Below are 16,434 nucleotides of genomic sequence, written 5' to 3'. Positions count from 1 at the left end.
ATTTATTTATATATATATTTTTGTTAGGTATATATAAATATTTTCGTAAAAATATTAAAGCAAACATATTTTCGTTTCATTTGACGTTTTTCTCTGCAGTTTCAAACTGTTTATGAATATTTGTAGTTCTTCCTCTTCTTCCTCTTCTTTTCCTTCTGTTGCTGCTGCATGCTAATTTGGCACTCAAGGGATTTATACGAAGTTGGAATTGAAATGTTAAGCGCAATCATTTATATTTAGAATAAAATACAAAGTTCGTACAAATATATACAGTTAATATTAGAGATAGAGAGAGAGAGAGAGAGAGAGAGAGACATTTGGAGAGTGGGTTAAGATAACGCTCTTTATAAATATTCATTACAAATGATTTGTATAACAAACTGCGTCTTAGAACTAATTAAATATTCGTATGCATATAGATATTATTGTTTACATGTGAACAACAAAAAAACCTTTATACACACCGGACACTCACACTCTCTCAGACACACACACATACATATACACACACAAACACCTGCTCTCTCACACATACACATATATTAGTTGTAGTTTGTATAGTTTTTCTTGTTCAGTTTAATTGTTAACTTGGCGAGACTCAATTGGCTCAGTCGACTTATATGCATAGTGCTAGCTAAACCTATAAACCCACATATATGTCTATGTCTAGTATTCAATCGTTGGCCATGCAGTAGCCGGAATAAGTTTGTATGTTATCCTCGAGAAAACTTTCGCCCGCTATAACGCCGGATTGTGTATGATGGCTGGGACAGCGATGACCCTTGGGACACTGGCACAACGAATTGATATTGACCTCGTCCAGAAACTCCTGGCGCTTGCGCACTGTAAACAGCTTGCAGGGCTGCTTGCGCTGACAACGCAGACGCTAAAGAGAGAGAGGGAGAGAGACAGAGTTAGGTTTAAGCTGGAGAGAATTAGACTTATGCAAGCTACTCACTGTCAGCGGCGAACAGGCGAATAGATAGCGATAGGCTGTTGGACTATTGGGCGCCGGCTCCCGTTTGGTCAGATAGGTCACAGAGTTCTTGGGACAGCGACAGTGCACTATTTGCTCAGTGACATTCAGCTCCAAGGCTGTGGTCAGCGTCCAGGTGTAGTCACGGAAGTGTCTGCAAGGCAAAGGAAATTTAGCTAAAGCACTCCTGGATAACTGGATTTGCTCTCTACTCACTTGCAAACGGGCAACTTGTGCACGGGCTGGCAGAGCTTGTAGTGCCTGGTCTTGTCCGCAATGGTGTGGCCGTCCTCTACGCCCAGGCTGCTCGGGCAGCCGCCAATGAAGCTGGTCGCTTCCTTCTGGCCACGATGACCTGAGTGGCGCATATGCGCACCGCCACGTGGCGGCAGGTGTGGCAACTCATTGCCCGCCACCTGTTCGTAGCTAGGTGGCAGCGCTTCATTATAGTCGGGAGAGCGTTCCACGTAGTCGCTCGAGTGCAGCTGCAGGTCGTCCTCGTAGACAGCGCCCAGCTTCTGCATTAGCTTCTTCAAGTGCAAGCTCTCGTAGCGCTTGTCCTGGTAGAGTTCCTCGCCCAGCAGCAAGCGCTTGTGCTGCAGCAGTTTCTCCTTCTCGTAGTAGCTGCGATGCTTCTGGCCCTCGGGCAGGCCATGGCCGTGCTCATGATGATGCACGATCACGTTGTTGGGCATGCGATTCGACTCGGGGCAGCGGCATTGTCGCTCTATCCAGGGCGTCTCGTACAGGTCGATCTTGGAGCAAACCGCGTTCGGTGCGCACACCGGCAAGTCGGCCTCAGAGTCCTGCAAGCAAGGACAGAAAAGGAAACGCGAAAACTTAGTTTGTGACAATTTGATTTCAGTTTTATTAATGGACTCTCGCTTGTGCCGCATTTGCATAGCCAAGTGGCAAGCACGTCCTCGAATCTGAACAAGCCATTCAAATAATTTCATTCATACACTTCCCAACAACTGCCCAGCAGCAGAGCAGGAGCAGGCGGGCCCATAAGGTGAGCATTGAGTTCGCTTTAAGGGTTTGAAGAGCTCCTTTACAGGCTATTCAGGCAAATAGCAGTTAGGGAGCGCAGACCTCGCAGCAAATGGAAAGGTAAAGGATAGTTGGAAATAGAAGCAATAGGAAGCTAGAGATTGGGGATTATCTTTATAGATACTAACTGGAAAATATGTTAGGAATTCCTCAAGATTCCATATTTGCACTAAAGTTTCCAATGAAATATGAGAACATGGATCCCATAGATGGGAAACATGGCTTATGGATGCCTCAACAATGACAGGATATATTTTAAGGACTGCACTTCATCTACAGAAGCTGCTACAATCTACCATTAAATCTGCTGTAAACTTAAGTTAGTCAAGTTCTGTCAGATCTAAGCAACCCTTCAACTCGTCTACCAATTCACCTAGACTAACCTCTAACTCATATATACTTTTATGCTTAATATACCTTTATGAAAACAGAGAAGACCCCAAGTTCTGTTGGGTAAACAGCTGCTTGATTAACATATGTGTCTGTCCCAACTGCTATAGCATATCTAATGCGCTTCCTCTATCTATCTATCTATGTATATGTTTGTTTGGGACTCCATGGAGTCCTGTAAACATCCTAAGCAGATACTTTTCGTTTAATTGAATTCCTAACGCCTCTCAGATTGTCCTGTTGTCCGTTGTCCGTCCCAACACGTTGTTTACTTAAACCTAGTTCGTTCCTTGCTCTCTGGGCTCACATAAAAGCTTATGTTGTCCTTGTTCTGATGCTATTCCTGTATGCCAGTTCTGCGCTATAAACATAAAATCCAACTAGCAACTGCGGACTTTTAGTTTTTGTTTTCGTTTCGCTCGCTTCGCTTCTTATCACCCCCGCTACGGCCGCCTTGAGCTCGGCTGCCTCGTCTCTACTGTCATTTATCCCTCTCATTTGATTTTATTGTATGGCACTCTGGCGACACACAACAACACACTCACATGAGCGACAACAACTGCGTGAATGGCGACAACAACAACACGTTTCCAATGAAATTATCGAAAGCAATCAATTTTTTAAGTGGAACTTCTTTCAACTGGTACCTTTTTGACATCTCTCTCGATGAAGTTGTTGTTGCTGTCTTACTTTTTAGACTGAGCACTTGTCGATACCCTGTAGACGAATGTATGAGGGTGATGTTTCAGAGAACTGAATGGGGGTGCAGGATAAGTGCCAAATACTCCACGTTGGATATATAGTACATATCTTGATTGGTAGATCGTATTTGCTTCCTCCTCCTTTCATAACTGAAAATTTCTCTATTTAATTCCTTCAACTTATAGGGTATTTCATAGTTCACAACTTCCCACTCTGCACCACTTTAATTTGCTTCATTTTGTTGTTTTGATCTTTTGTTTGGTTTCGATTTCAATTTGATTTTCTGTTTGTGTATAGCCAAGCCGTGGCCCCTCGACATATGGCTGGTTCCTTCTGATTTGTATTCAAATTATTTTTATAATGAAATCAATAGGCTGTCTCCAGGCGTTGTTGAGAGTGAGTTGCACCTGCCCTAAGGTACAGCTACCTGAGCGTCCTGCTGCCCCTGTCGTTATCTCTCCATCTCTATCGTTCGCCCTGTCTCTCTCTCTCTCCCTCTCCCTCTCTCACTCTGACTTTGCCTCTATTACTTAGCGCGACCGTGACGAACCGGAAGTCCGGAAGTGATTTAGTGCAGGCGACCGCCTGGCGGAAGTAAATAAATATATGTAAGTGCAGCAAACACACACACACACACTCATGCACTGTGTATGTGTGTGTGTGTTCTTTAAAAAGGGATTAGCACTGGCACCGGAAGCATAGCAAAGCCAAAGCCAAACAGGTTGCCTATCTGACCTTTTACCTTTAGCTCTATGGCTTTGCCTATGCCCAGCCCTCTCCCTCTCTCTCTCTCTCTCTCCGTTGCGGAAGTTGTCCTTCTGCCTTGCTTTATTAGTTTTATTTACTTCCGCTCGGCATTTACTTCCGCATTTGCTTGGATAAATTCCGAAAGAAGCAAATCGCTCGCGTTTCCCACGCGTTTTTGACCTACATTTTATTGTGTGGAGGAGGCGTCACCTGGCCCCGCCTGCCAGCTGCAGCCTGCTGCTAGTTCCTGCCACTGCCACTGCCGCTGCCCCTTAACCCTTTTTTTTTGGTTGACAAATTTTTCAAACATTTTCTTCATATGCTCAAAGCTTTGTTTCACGGCTTTGCCGAGCAGGAGCAAGAGCAAGGAGCACTCGAGGGAAACCTTTGTCGTGCTATCTGACAGGATATGTATACATATAAATCTGTGCATATGTATGTACATGTGCATTATGTAAGGAGCTGTCTGTCTGTCTTGTAAGCAGCGTGGGAAATTCTTTGAAATCCGAGCGTGTATATCGATGGCTCCCCCTCTCGCCAGGCTCCTGCTCGCGCTGAGGGTAGTTTGGAGTGGCTCTTCGCAGAAACCGTTATATATGTATATGTATGTATACATGTGTACATATTGATAATCAAATAGGCGAGTGTGAGTGTGAGTGTGAGTGTGAGTGTGTGCTTCCTTTAGTATAAAGCAAACATGCTGCCCCTCCGCTCATCGGCTAACCGAAATCAGTGCCTGAGATAAACAAGCTGCCGAGTCGACAAGAAAGTTTACGTTGCTGCGAAACAGAACGAAGAAGACAAGATAGAAAACAAAACTTCAAGCGGATATCCGGTTTAAGGCGAGCAAAATGAAAAAAGGGTGGGGTCAGCACACGTGTAGAAGGTAACGTGCCGACTCCAGCTCCACTCTGCCCCTCCTATGCCCATTCGACGACACTTTATAATTTGCTCGCAGCAGCACGCGCGCGCGTGCTCCACAAACAATTAGCTTCATGTGTGTCAAAGTGCAAGAGGAGGAGGAGGAGGAGGAGGAGGCGTAGACCATGTAGCAGCCAAAAGCCAAAAGCCAAGAGCCAAGAGCCAAAAGCCAACAGCCAAAGGGCGCAGCGGAAGTTGAGGGAGATGACAAATGAAAGGCAACCATGCAACGTGATGCGGCAAGCACTGTGCAACTTTTGAAGCCCCATTGCTGCTGCTGTCCAGCAGCTAAGCTGTGTGCATCGACTTCTCCTCTGCTGCGTCTGCTGCTGCTGCTGCTGCTGCTTCTTGTTCTTTTTTTTCGGCTAGCTGCTTTAAGAGCTGTCAAAGGGTTTTACGCACGCTCGTTTAATTGAATCAAATTAACCCGCACAACCCCACCGAAAAAAGAGAACGATGAAGAGGCAAACAGCCGTAAGTGTAGAGCGGGGCGGGGGGCAGCAGCGACTGCTGCTGCTTGTCATGCCCCATGTGGCTGGGGGCATGCTTGGAATTCTGCGCCACAAGAGCTGAGCACCGGAAGCTGTGCTGCCACAAAGATGACAATGACTCTTACAATATTTTGTATACCCTGTAAGAATGGGAAGAGACTGAAAGGGGGGATGGCAATTATCATTTTGGATAGGGTAAAGGAAACTAATTACGGTCTATAGGAACTGAGGAAATATTGCCGAATTTGGTATATGATATGATGTAGAACATTTTTCGCAAAACATAATAGCTATAAAATGCTAGATAAATTATAAGTGGTATAAGCTTATTCAAAGGAACTCAGGATCTGTAAGAGCTAGAGTCATCGAATTTGTTACTTGAGATGCTCTAATGCTAAGAATGAAACAAGAATATATTTTCCTTAAAAGCTAAGCCTTTTCTTCTATGAATTAATAGATCTAATATCAGCAATCTATAAAAACTCCGATGAGAAGAGCTAATAGAGTTAGTTTATAAAACTTTCGAGCACTAGATTAGCATAAGCAGTTGCTCTTATTGTGTACGCATTTACAGGGTATCTAGCAGCACAGCAACTAACTAACGCATCTATCACATTCCAATGGCAGCCGGAGTGTGCGGTGAAAACGTAATTTAGTCAGCTGCATAACTGGCATGCCACTGCATCGCTTTAGCTTTTGTCTTTAGCCTCAGATTCAGGCCCAGACCCCAGCCCCTAGCACCCCCTTCCCCCCTACCCTCTCATTGCCTGTAAGCCCCTCGGACTGCTCACTCATTACTGGGGGGAAGCCTTTGATTGTCGCTTAGCGGCGACAGCGTAATTTGAGCTTGCAGAACTAACTGAACGACTGAACGGCTGACTAACTGCGTGACTGCCTGACTGAGTGACTGAGTGACTGACTGCCTGACTGCCTGTGGCGCTCTTAGGCAGTGCGCACTGTAGACGAAGCGCTCCAGCTGCACCTGCTGCTATCAATAACCCAAACGGCTTGACATGACGCGCGCAAAATGCCAACAAAAGGACTTGCCACAAAAGGATCGACCTGCCACATGTGTCTGAGTCTGTATGCGTGTGTGTGTGTGTGTGCGTGTGCGTGTGTATTGCCAATCAGTGACATAAATTTCTCGAATGCCGGAAGAGCTCTGCCCAAAGAAATGCAACGTCTGGGCAGGGATCGATGTTTGGTTCCCATGAGGGCGTTGACGGCGAGAGCGGATGACGTGGGACGGACGGACGGATGGACAGACAGACGGACGGATAGGCAGACGAACGCCGGCTGCTGCACATGCGCCTTGCATAGCCGTTAGACACTTGTGCCAGGCGGCTGCCGCAGTTGCCGTTGTTGCTGCTGTTGTTGTTGCTGTTGTTGCTGCTGTGGCAGGTAGTTTGGCCCATGCAACAGGCGTTCGCTGTTATCTTTTGTCTGTGCGTTAATGATTTTTCTATACATTTCCTTTTGCTTAGACTCACTCTCTGCTCTTTGTTGTTGTATTTCCACATTTTCCCCTTATGCGCAAGAATTATGCAATCTGGCAGCACATGTGGCTGCAGAGCAATAGATGGATAGAGGCAGGGGAAAGAGAGGGGAGCGGGGCAAGAGAAGCGCAGAGGAAGTGCTGTTTGGTCAGCTCACGCTGTTTACACGAAAATTCAATTAAAATTGGAAATTGTTTCTGAGCAGCGAACGGAAGTGAGTGAAGAAGCTTCTTCTAGCGGAAGTCACACGGAAGTTGTTGGACCCAGCTTCCAGACCCAAGCTTCCACTTAATCGTCAGCTCATCTCTCAACAACAAAAAAATCTTTCGTTCTTTTGCTCAGGCATTCCACTGAAAAACACTTAACAAAGACACACACACACACACACACACAGACACACATATAAAACTGGGCTGGACTGTGGGCCGAGCCGGAAGTAAACTGATTCTGAACTCGGCTTTGGTTCTTAACATATTTTGCATAGCCCAAAGACTTGGCCCGCGTCTCGAATCTGGTCTTGCTCCGACTTCCAGCTTAAATGCGGCAGAGCAGGCGGCGGCAGGAGATGAGGAGGTTTGGCTTACTGGGAACTGGCCGTGCCACTTTGGCGCGCCTTAACGGAAACATGCCAACCTCAACGGCAAAACAAGTAAGAGTGCTGCCGATGGCAATGATCGACTAGCAAGTGCCCTGTAAACTTAGGTTTAGATGAAAGTGTAAGGATGAGCAGATGAAGAAAGCTATCGTTATATTCCTTATATATAAATATGTCCATCGTTATATATCGGTGTAATTTATTCCACATGTGATTTACCTAAGCATTCTTGCATATCTAATGACCACATTGCTCAGTTATAGCTCTTAGAAATAAGGAGCAATACTTAAGTGATCATGATGTGCTTATCGATATATATCGATGAGGAGACATTGGCTGTAGTTGTAAGAAAATATATATTAGATTTGATGCATCGAGAGTGCATTAACTCATCAGAAACAGATCTGCCAATCGATACTTATCGATGTATAGTAGATAAGTCAAAGCTGACCGCCTCACTTTGTACAAAAATATTCTCATTCATATCTCAAGTCCTTCATAGCCTTTAGTCAACACATCAAAGCCTTCGCTCAGCAATTGCTCTAGGGTATGAGCAAAAAAATTTCATTCATAAAAGCGCAAAAATGCCAAAAGGAAGCAACCGCAACAGCAACAACAACACCAACAATAACAACAACAAAGCGGTTACTGGACTCTGTTGTCTTTCAGTTCAGGCCGCAGGGGTTGCTGCGGGCATTGGCCGAGTGAGGGGGGAAGACTTTGGTTTATGGATTGGTTAGGAACGCTAAGGAACTGGTTTGCCCGTTTTGCCAGGCCAATTGCAGCTGAAGTGGGCCTGGGACATGTTGCTGCCGTCCATTGTTATTGCAGGCTGCTGTTTGCGTGGATTTTGCGTAGCTTGTTGATCGTCACAATTAATGAACGAACGTCTACGCACACGGACATCCACACAAAACCACATCCACGTCCACGTCCACATCCACATCCACATTCACATTCACATTCAGTTGCACATCCTCAGTTGCAGCAACGGAAAAAAGCAATTCATTCATACATTCAAAAAATGGGGAGACAATAACAACAACAACAACATCAGCAGCAGCAGCAACAGCAGCAACGTGGCATAGTTGTTGCCATTGTAATTGTTGCTGTGGCCAAACCGCAAAATGTTGCTGCTGCTGTTGGTCTGTAAACATGTTGCTGACGGTAGCTGTTGCTGCTGTTGCCCGTTGCCTGTTGTCTCCTTTTACGCTTAGCTAAATAAATCAATCTTGGCTACATTGTTGTTGTTGTTGTTGTTGCTGTTGCTGCTTTCAGCATTTTTATGAATGAAAAGTTGTTGCTGCTGGTTGCTGTGGCTACGTATTGCTGCTGGCTGTTGCTGCTTGTTGCTCTGCGTGTGTGTGTGTGTGTGTATTGCTGCAGCTTGTTGTTGCTGCTGCTGTTTTTCACAATTTTTAATGAATGACAGCAACAGTAACGGCTATGGCAGCAACAATTGCTCGTAGCCTTTTGTTGTTGTTGTTCTTTGGATCGTCTGTTAATTACGATCGAGTTGCAGTTGCTGTTGCTGCTGTTGCTGCTGCTGTCCCAAACACGATTGTTGTTTTGTTTAATGAACACATGCGCAGTTGCCGTTGCTGCTGTTGTTGTTGTTGCTGCTCGCACGCGGTTTTTATGAATGAATGAATCAACAACAACAACAACAGCAGCAGCAACATCAGCAGTACCAGCAATACGCGCCCCGTTTGCGTATTTATAGTTATTTGTTTTTGCTGCCGTCGCCAGACGCTGTAAACAATGCGCCTTTGGCACGTAATTAGCACACTTACAGATAGCAGCAGCAACGAAAACAACAACAACACCAAAAGCAACAGCAACATCCACCAAATTGGAACGTGTCCGTCAATAACTGTAACTAGATCTTGACTGAAACGGAAACTGTGCTACTGCAGCACACATTTCCGCTAGATCTTTTCCAATATATGTGTATTGCTGCTGCTGCTGCTGCTGCCAGCAACAGCAGCAACATGTCCCAATAGCAATCACATACGCATATGTATTTACGTTTTTCTTCTTTTGCTTTATCAAAAAATTGTTACAAGTATAAGAAAAAAAAAAAAAGTTGACTTGGCGCGCGCGCCAGTTCCAAAACTTGAGCTGATTGCCTCGAGAAACACGACAGCAACAACAACAACAGCAGAAGCAGCGGCAGCAATAGGTGCAACAACAACAATATATATAAATATATATAAAAGTGGGCAAACTAGTTTTATGGTATCCAAGCATCCGTTGGCTCAGGTTGTAGCAGCTCTGGCTTTAAAGCATTTTTTTTTCTTGAATGGAGCTCCACTGTAAAAATTGTGGACTGGAATTTTCTGTAAGTTGTTGTTGTTGTTTTACGTGAATAATTGTGCTATGTTGTAGCTGTTGATGTTGTTGTCATTGATTGTTGTTGTTGTGCGTTTTATGCTAATGCGTTGGGCATTATTAAAAATATGTTTGCTCATAAGTGCACTGCGAGAAAATGGTTAACTGCTTGATTGACAATATGTATATATTTTATTGGATATATAATATAATATGGGATATATAATATATATAACTTGTGACAATGCTTTTGCATTGACCGTTATTGCTTTGCCATTTTTCTAGATTTTATTTCGAATATTTTGTATATATTTTGTTATCAACAAGACCACAAAAGTTTATATGCTTTCTACTTACTAAAAAAAAAAAAAGCTGAAATTTACATTAGACATCCAAGTCCCTTTTCTTTATATATAGATTTGAATATTTTCGCTCAGTGTAGGATTAGGTATGAAAGTCTTCTGTTCAACGTTGCAAAATTTCCAAAAATCTTTTTATTTATATTTTATAAATTATGTTTATATCATATCAGATATTAAATCTCTTTTCTTATGTTAATTTTCGCTCAGTGTATGATTTATGCCAACCACAATCGCTGCTGCTGTTGTTGTTGTTGTTTCTGTTAGCATTATTGTCTACTCTCTTCATTCATTTTTTTCTTTTTATTATTTTCTTGTTTTCGCTTTGAATCACATTGAATAATTTCTAAATTTAGCATAAAAATCATTCCCCGACGAGAAAGGCAAATAGATAGAAAGAGAGAGAAAGAAAAAACTAATAAGAAAAATTATGAAAGAATGCAAAAAAAAAAAAAAAACTGAAAAAAGTTCAAGTCGTAATACGAGAAACTGGCATAAGCTAGACATGCGCTGTAAGTCGTGATCGTGTCGTGATCGCATCGTGATTATGGCCTAACGTGACTTCCACATTGAAGATGATTTGGCTACAAATCAAATATGATACGACGACCTTCAGGCCGGCCTAAACAAAAACAAAAGCAAAAGCAAAACACACCCATAAATTGATGTGATATTTGTGTGTGTGTATGTGCGTACAGTGTGACCTGGCTATGGCTGTCGTAAATTCAGTTTTATTGTGAATGAAATTAACATAAAATATTGAGAGAGTAAAGAAGATGGCAAAAAGCTATGAGAGTCGTAGCTATTGTTGTTCAAAAGTAGGGCGTGCCTCGCTGTCGATAAACAACTGTAGATCACGCATTGCGCATACGCACAGTTGGCCGACGACGATACAAAAAAATGCCGTTTTCACACCTGGCTGGCAATTACAACAGTAACAATAAAAGCACCCACGTGGCCGACTGGCTGTCGCTCCATCTGTCTGTCTGTCTGTCTGCCTGTCTGTGTCTGTTCCTCTGTCTGTCTGTCTGTCAGTTGAGCCATGTTTATGCTTGATTTGTTTATGCATTTATCAGTCAATTGAAATTCTTTGAAGACCTTTGCTATCTCTTGGCCAAGAATTTAACAGCATGTCATTCATGTTGGCAGCAGCGGCCGGCAGCCGGCAGACGGCAGCCAAAAGCCAACAGCTTTTAGCCATGCCACGCGCACTGCGACGAAACTCTGTCAGTTGTTTAAGCCAAATATGCGTAGCTGATCTGCTTGTATATGGCTAACAAATCAGTTGTGTTGTTATTGTTGTTATTGTTGTTGTTGCTGCTGTTGTTGCTGTTGCCCATTCAAACATTTGGACGCTCTGTCGCTTTGCCATTCATTCATAGATTGACTTGCTCAGCGAAGCGAAACGCAGTCACTGTCAGCGTCGACGTCGCAGTCAGCTTTGGCGTCGCCATCGTCGTTGCCGTTGCCGTTGCCGTTGCCTTTGCCGTCATTTTACGTTTTCATTCATACGTCTCCACCCTGTCGCTCAATCGCTCGCTCCTGCTCACTCCCATTGCTGGAGCGCCAGAGTTCTCGCTCATTCCATTTGCTCGCTTCGTCGTATTTCATTCATGAATTTTCTTTCATTCAGCTTTGCGCGTCGCCCCTCTTTCTCTCTCACTCTCTCTCGCTACAGCACCACAACCTCTCTTCACAACTCTACGCCGCGCTACGTCTCTCACTTGCACACACACACACACACACACGCATCTCCCTGTTGCTTGCTGTTGCCGCTGCGCTTCTCATTCCTGTCTGTTCTTCTGGCTCTTCTTCTTGTTGTTGTTATTGTTGAAATCATTTTTAAATACCGGAACTGAATGTTTAGCGCTTTTAAGCATGGGAACTTTTTGTTTTCTTCGGCATCGAGAAAAAAAAAACAACTTTAGCTTGCTCTCGCTCTTTCTCGCTCTCACTTACTCTTCTCTTACTATTTCCAGCGCTTGTTTTTGTTCTTCGAACAGGAATTTTTTGGCTTTTTTTCTATTTTAGGTGTTGTTCTTATGCCTTTGCTTTGGGTTATTTTGTTTTGTTTTTTTTTTATGCCCGTTCAAAATTTATTGCAGACATACGGATTTCGGAATTTATGGGACAGCCATAGCGGGAGCTGTGCGTGTTGCTGCTGCTGCTGCTGTTGTTGTTGTTGCTGTTTTAGGTGTTGCGGTCTGGCCGAAAGTCTGGGAGATGTGTGTCACGGCAACTAGAGATCGATTTAGGAGTTCTATCGGGCTTACGGCCAAGCCTAAGCGAATTCAATTAAGAATTTCCCTTAACTTCAGATGAGATTTATAATTCTAAATATGTAGATGGTTTCCTAGCAAACAACATTGATCTTTGGCAAAAATAATCTTGAGAAATGAAGTCCTTCTAAAATCTTCTGTCTCTTAATGACTAGATTAAAAAGTAAATCCTTTAATCAAACGAGGTTTGCTCTATGTGAACTGTTTTTATTTCAGAAAAGTAAAGATAGAAATTGACCTCTGATCAAATAAATTCTAATTACTCATTTTTCGCACATTTCGTATATAATGAAGTATAGATTACAAACTGTCTGCATTTAGCATTTGTATCATCTTCCATTTCCTACTTGATTCATTCAAATGCCAAGGCTTTGGTGAACTTAATATTCATATCCAACGTTTCTCTCAGTGCATTGCAAGGCTCTCCCTCACTCCCTCCCACTCTTTGCGCTCTCTGGCTTGTTTATAGTGTCAATATTATCGTGCCGATTGCTGTTGCTGTTGCTGTTGATATTTCACGCCTCATGACAACTAGGGAGTGTTTTTTCCAATATTTTTCAATGGATTGGCCATACGATCTAAGCTTGTTAACTCATACCCAATGTAAAGTGAAACAATTGTCGTTGTTTCACTGGAAAGATTCGTATCTGAGCCGAACTTGGGGCGCAACTTGGCTTAGTCATTGTTCGTGCCTCATATTGAACTCTTGACCCGCAGCGCTAATTGGTTTAGAAGGTATCGCAATTGCTCAACTGAGCTGAGTTTAATTGATCAAATGTGACGACAACAGCAACAGCAACAGCAGCAACAGCAACGTTGTCAATAAGCGAAACAACAAACAACTTTCATTTTTCATATATAAAGCGATGTTTCTGTTGTTGTTGCTGCTGCGGCTGCTGCAGCTGCAATTAAGTGTGTGCCCCGTTTTGGTGGGTGTCAAGTGTAATGGCTTTTACAGAACGTCAATCTCTATAGGGCGGCAGCTAAATATAGACAAAAGCCCAGAGCCAGTTATAGCCGCAGCCTCGCAGCGAAACCTGCTGTTGGCGGCTTAGCTAATGCTTCTTCTTACAGTTGCTGGCGTGGGCTTAGAGCAGCCAGTTACAAATGGCAATAACAACATGGGCAACTAGCTAGCTATAGCAGGTGTTGCTGCTGCTGCTGCTGCGGCTGCGGCTGCATTATGCAATCGCTATGCAAAAGGCGCAGCAGCAACTGTTGCTGATGCTCAATTAGCTAGCTCTCTCTGTCTCTCTGTGTCTCTATCTCTCTTTCGTTTTACTTACCCCAACTTGATAGAGTATGCGCAGATCCTTGACGCTGTGCGCATGCTTATTGCTATTGCTGCTGCTGCTGCTGCTGCTGGTGGTGGCCCGATGTTGCTGCTGCTGCAGCATTTGGCGCGCGCGTCTGCCCATAGCAGGCTCCAGCTCTGGCTGCTGCTGTTCCGCTGAGATGCTGACCACATCTACAGTTAGCGGCTTTTCGCTGGTTGGCCTCGCCGTGCTGCTGGTTGTGGTTGTTGTTGCCGCTGCCGCTGCACCTGTTGTTGTTGGTGTTGCTGCTGTCTCTTTGGCATCGTAGATAGTATATTCCAGGCTCTTGAGCTTTGCCTCGCTCTCGGCGCTGCTGGCCGTCGGCGTCAGCTCGTAAACCTCGAGCGGCAGTCGCGTGCCCTGCGCACCGCCTGTCAACAGCAGCAGCAGCACTGGCAGCAACAGCGACGGCAGCAACATAAGCCGCAGCAGCAACAGCAGCGAATGCGCACGTATGCTGGCCATTACAGTGTGTGTCTGTGTGTGTGTGTGATTGGGTGTGTTGCTGCGGTTGTTGTAATTGACACTTTTTTTTTTGTGGGCAACAGCAATAGTTGTTGCTGTTGGCAAATCGAAACGTTGATTGTTTTTTCTATAGATAGTATTGACTGTATCTGTTTGTGCTTTGGCTTTGCTAGTTTCGAATTAGCCTTGGTCAGCAGCAACAGCAGCGGCGACTGCCTGCCTCACTAGCTGCCAACATGTCAACACACAAATCAAACAATTTACAGGGTATACACTTGGTTTTCTTCAGTTGCTATGGTTGTACACACTCTTGCTATATATATATATTTGAATCTGAATTATTTGTTATATATATTTAGTGTGTTTCAGAACACGCGCTTCGAACTCTCGAACTTTTCAACGTGTTGTTGCTGTGGCACGCGGTCTCGTCTGCTCGTCGCAAACTCACAATTCGAACTGATCAAACAGCCAAACGAGCGACAGCAACTTCAACAGCCGCTGAGCGTGCGGCAGGCCAGTAAATGAGCGAGCGAGCGAGCGAGTGAGAGTGTGTGTGTGTGTATCTGTGTGGCCAAGACTTGAATGAACGCACACAGACACACAGGCACACACACACACACATAGTCAGGCAGCAGCAGCAGCAGCAGCGACTGCGACGCATTGAATGAATGAATGCGGCTAGCAGCGCAGCATCCCTTGCATATGTGTATGCGACTGTGTGTGTGTGTGTGTACTGGTGTGCTGCTGCCTGCTCGCATGTCTCTCTCTGTGTGTGTTTGTGTGTGTGTATCTATGTGCCTGCAGCCGGCTCGCGTGCTGAGCGCTTGCCGTTCGGCCGTTCGGCTGGACGTTTGGGTTGCATCCTTTAGCCCGTTTTTGCTGCTGTTGATTTTATTTATATTTATTTGTATTTTTCTTATTCCCTTGTTGTTGTTGTTGTTTTTGCTGTTGTTTCTCTCTGTTGTTTTTGTCATTTTTACTACGACCGGAAACTAATTCCTGTCCAGCGACATTGTCTGGCTGCGTGTTGTTGTTGCTGCTGGTTGTTGTTGTTGTTGTTGTTGTTGTGGGTATTTTTTGTTGCTGGCCTCAAGCGCTGCTGTTGCTGCTTGTTTAATTTCGCGCGCATGCCAAAAAATAAGCCAGCATCAGCTACAACAACAAGACAAACTTTAACGCTTCTTCAGCTGAAGTGGCCAACACACACACGCACACACACACGCATACAATTCAAGCGAAAAGCGCGCGCTTCTGCAGAAAGCCCGCCAATTTTTTTATGGTTCTAGCGATAAGGTTTCATTTCAGTTAGCATTTCCACTTGGCCAAGGCACAGCTTTAGCCGGGATCACAGCACAGAGTAGAGCCAAGTCGAAATGGCTGTGGCTTTTATAAGCTTTACTTGAATTTTGTGAACTGAACTGTCGGCATAAAGTCGTAAAGTCCTATATGAAATATTAGCTTGACTTAAGGGCAAGCCAAGTCCTAGACTATAACTTCTAGTGACATTTATTAGCTTTAAGCTGTATTTTAGCTAGCAGTCAAAGTTTGCTTTAATGCCACAGACTTTCGCAAATATTATGCCCTGAAAAATTCATTAAGAAAATGAATCTGTATGGATTATATCCTGAAAACATGTTCAAGGAGAAAGTGCATGAACAATATGGCAGAATAATAGCTATTCCCAGGGCTCAGGCTGCCTCCTAGTCGGTTGATTCTGTCTAGAGCATGCATACTTGCCTTTTCTTAGTTGTCCATCGATTTCCAGCAGCTCAAACTGTAATTCATATAAAGTTGTGTCCTGTAAATTAGTTAGTTTCCATCAAGGTGTTGCTAATGTGAAGAATGTTAAATATATTATATTTTATATTCAAGAGCAGAATATTTGCCTTCAATTATAGCCATCATAAAATAGAATAAAGTTTCGCATTTATTGATATTTAATTGTTTTTTTATTTTGGGTCTCTTGCAGGTAAAATGTACGCTGTGATTGGCAGGCGTCATGGCAAAATCCTATCGGGCGACCTGACCCAGGGCAGCGGCAACTTCTCGGTGACCTGCCTGCTGCCGGTGATCGAATCGTTCAACTTTGCGCAGGAGATACGCAAACAGACATCTGGCTTGGCCTGTCCGCAGCTAATGTTCAGCCACTGGGAGGTAAGTGTGCAATCAGAGCAGCTGTTGCTGTTGCTGCAGTTGCTTGATCTCTTTTTTGGGCGCAAGTCACAAAAGTTGCCCCTCTTGAAACATATGGCATATGTGCGTGCTTTTTGCCTTTACGGTCTGTCGTTGGTCAGCTAAAATCTCAGTTTACCTACG

At 44.2% G+C, this 16,434-nt stretch overlaps 2 protein-coding genes across 2 annotated transcripts in view; one reads left to right on the top strand and one right to left on the bottom strand.

The window, feature by feature from the left end:
• The window catches only part of LOC6586626 (elongation factor-like GTPase 1), a 90,258-nt gene that overhangs the window by 61,781 nt on the left and 12,043 nt on the right, over positions 1-16,434 (top strand). The window contains exon 5 of the mRNA XM_002012201.4: positions 16,088-16,272. Within this exon, the coding sequence (XP_002012237.1) occupies positions 16,088-16,272 (185 nt within the window). The remainder of the gene's footprint in view (positions 1-16,087; positions 16,273-16,434) is intronic.
• On the bottom strand, positions 547-14,584 carry LOC6586627 (protein giant-lens). Its single transcript, XM_002012202.4, has 4 exons — positions 13,624-14,584; positions 1,193-1,782; positions 959-1,130; positions 547-886 (listed from the first exon to the last, which is right to left on the bottom strand). The coding sequence occupies exons 1-4, from the start codon at positions 14,116-14,118 to the stop codon at positions 674-676; spliced, it is 1,470 nt and encodes a 489-aa protein (XP_002012238.2). The 5' UTR covers positions 14,119-14,584; the 3' UTR covers positions 547-673.

The sequence above is a fragment of the Drosophila mojavensis genome, unplaced genomic scaffold (genome assembly GCF_018153725.1).
Source record: "Drosophila mojavensis isolate 15081-1352.22 unplaced genomic scaffold, ASM1815372v1 contig_74, whole genome shotgun sequence".
NCBI classification, from domain to species: domain Eukaryota; kingdom Metazoa; phylum Arthropoda; class Insecta; order Diptera; family Drosophilidae; genus Drosophila; species Drosophila mojavensis.
The sequence above is the reverse complement of the archived record's forward strand: the minus strand, read 5'-3'. Positions and strand labels throughout refer to the sequence as shown.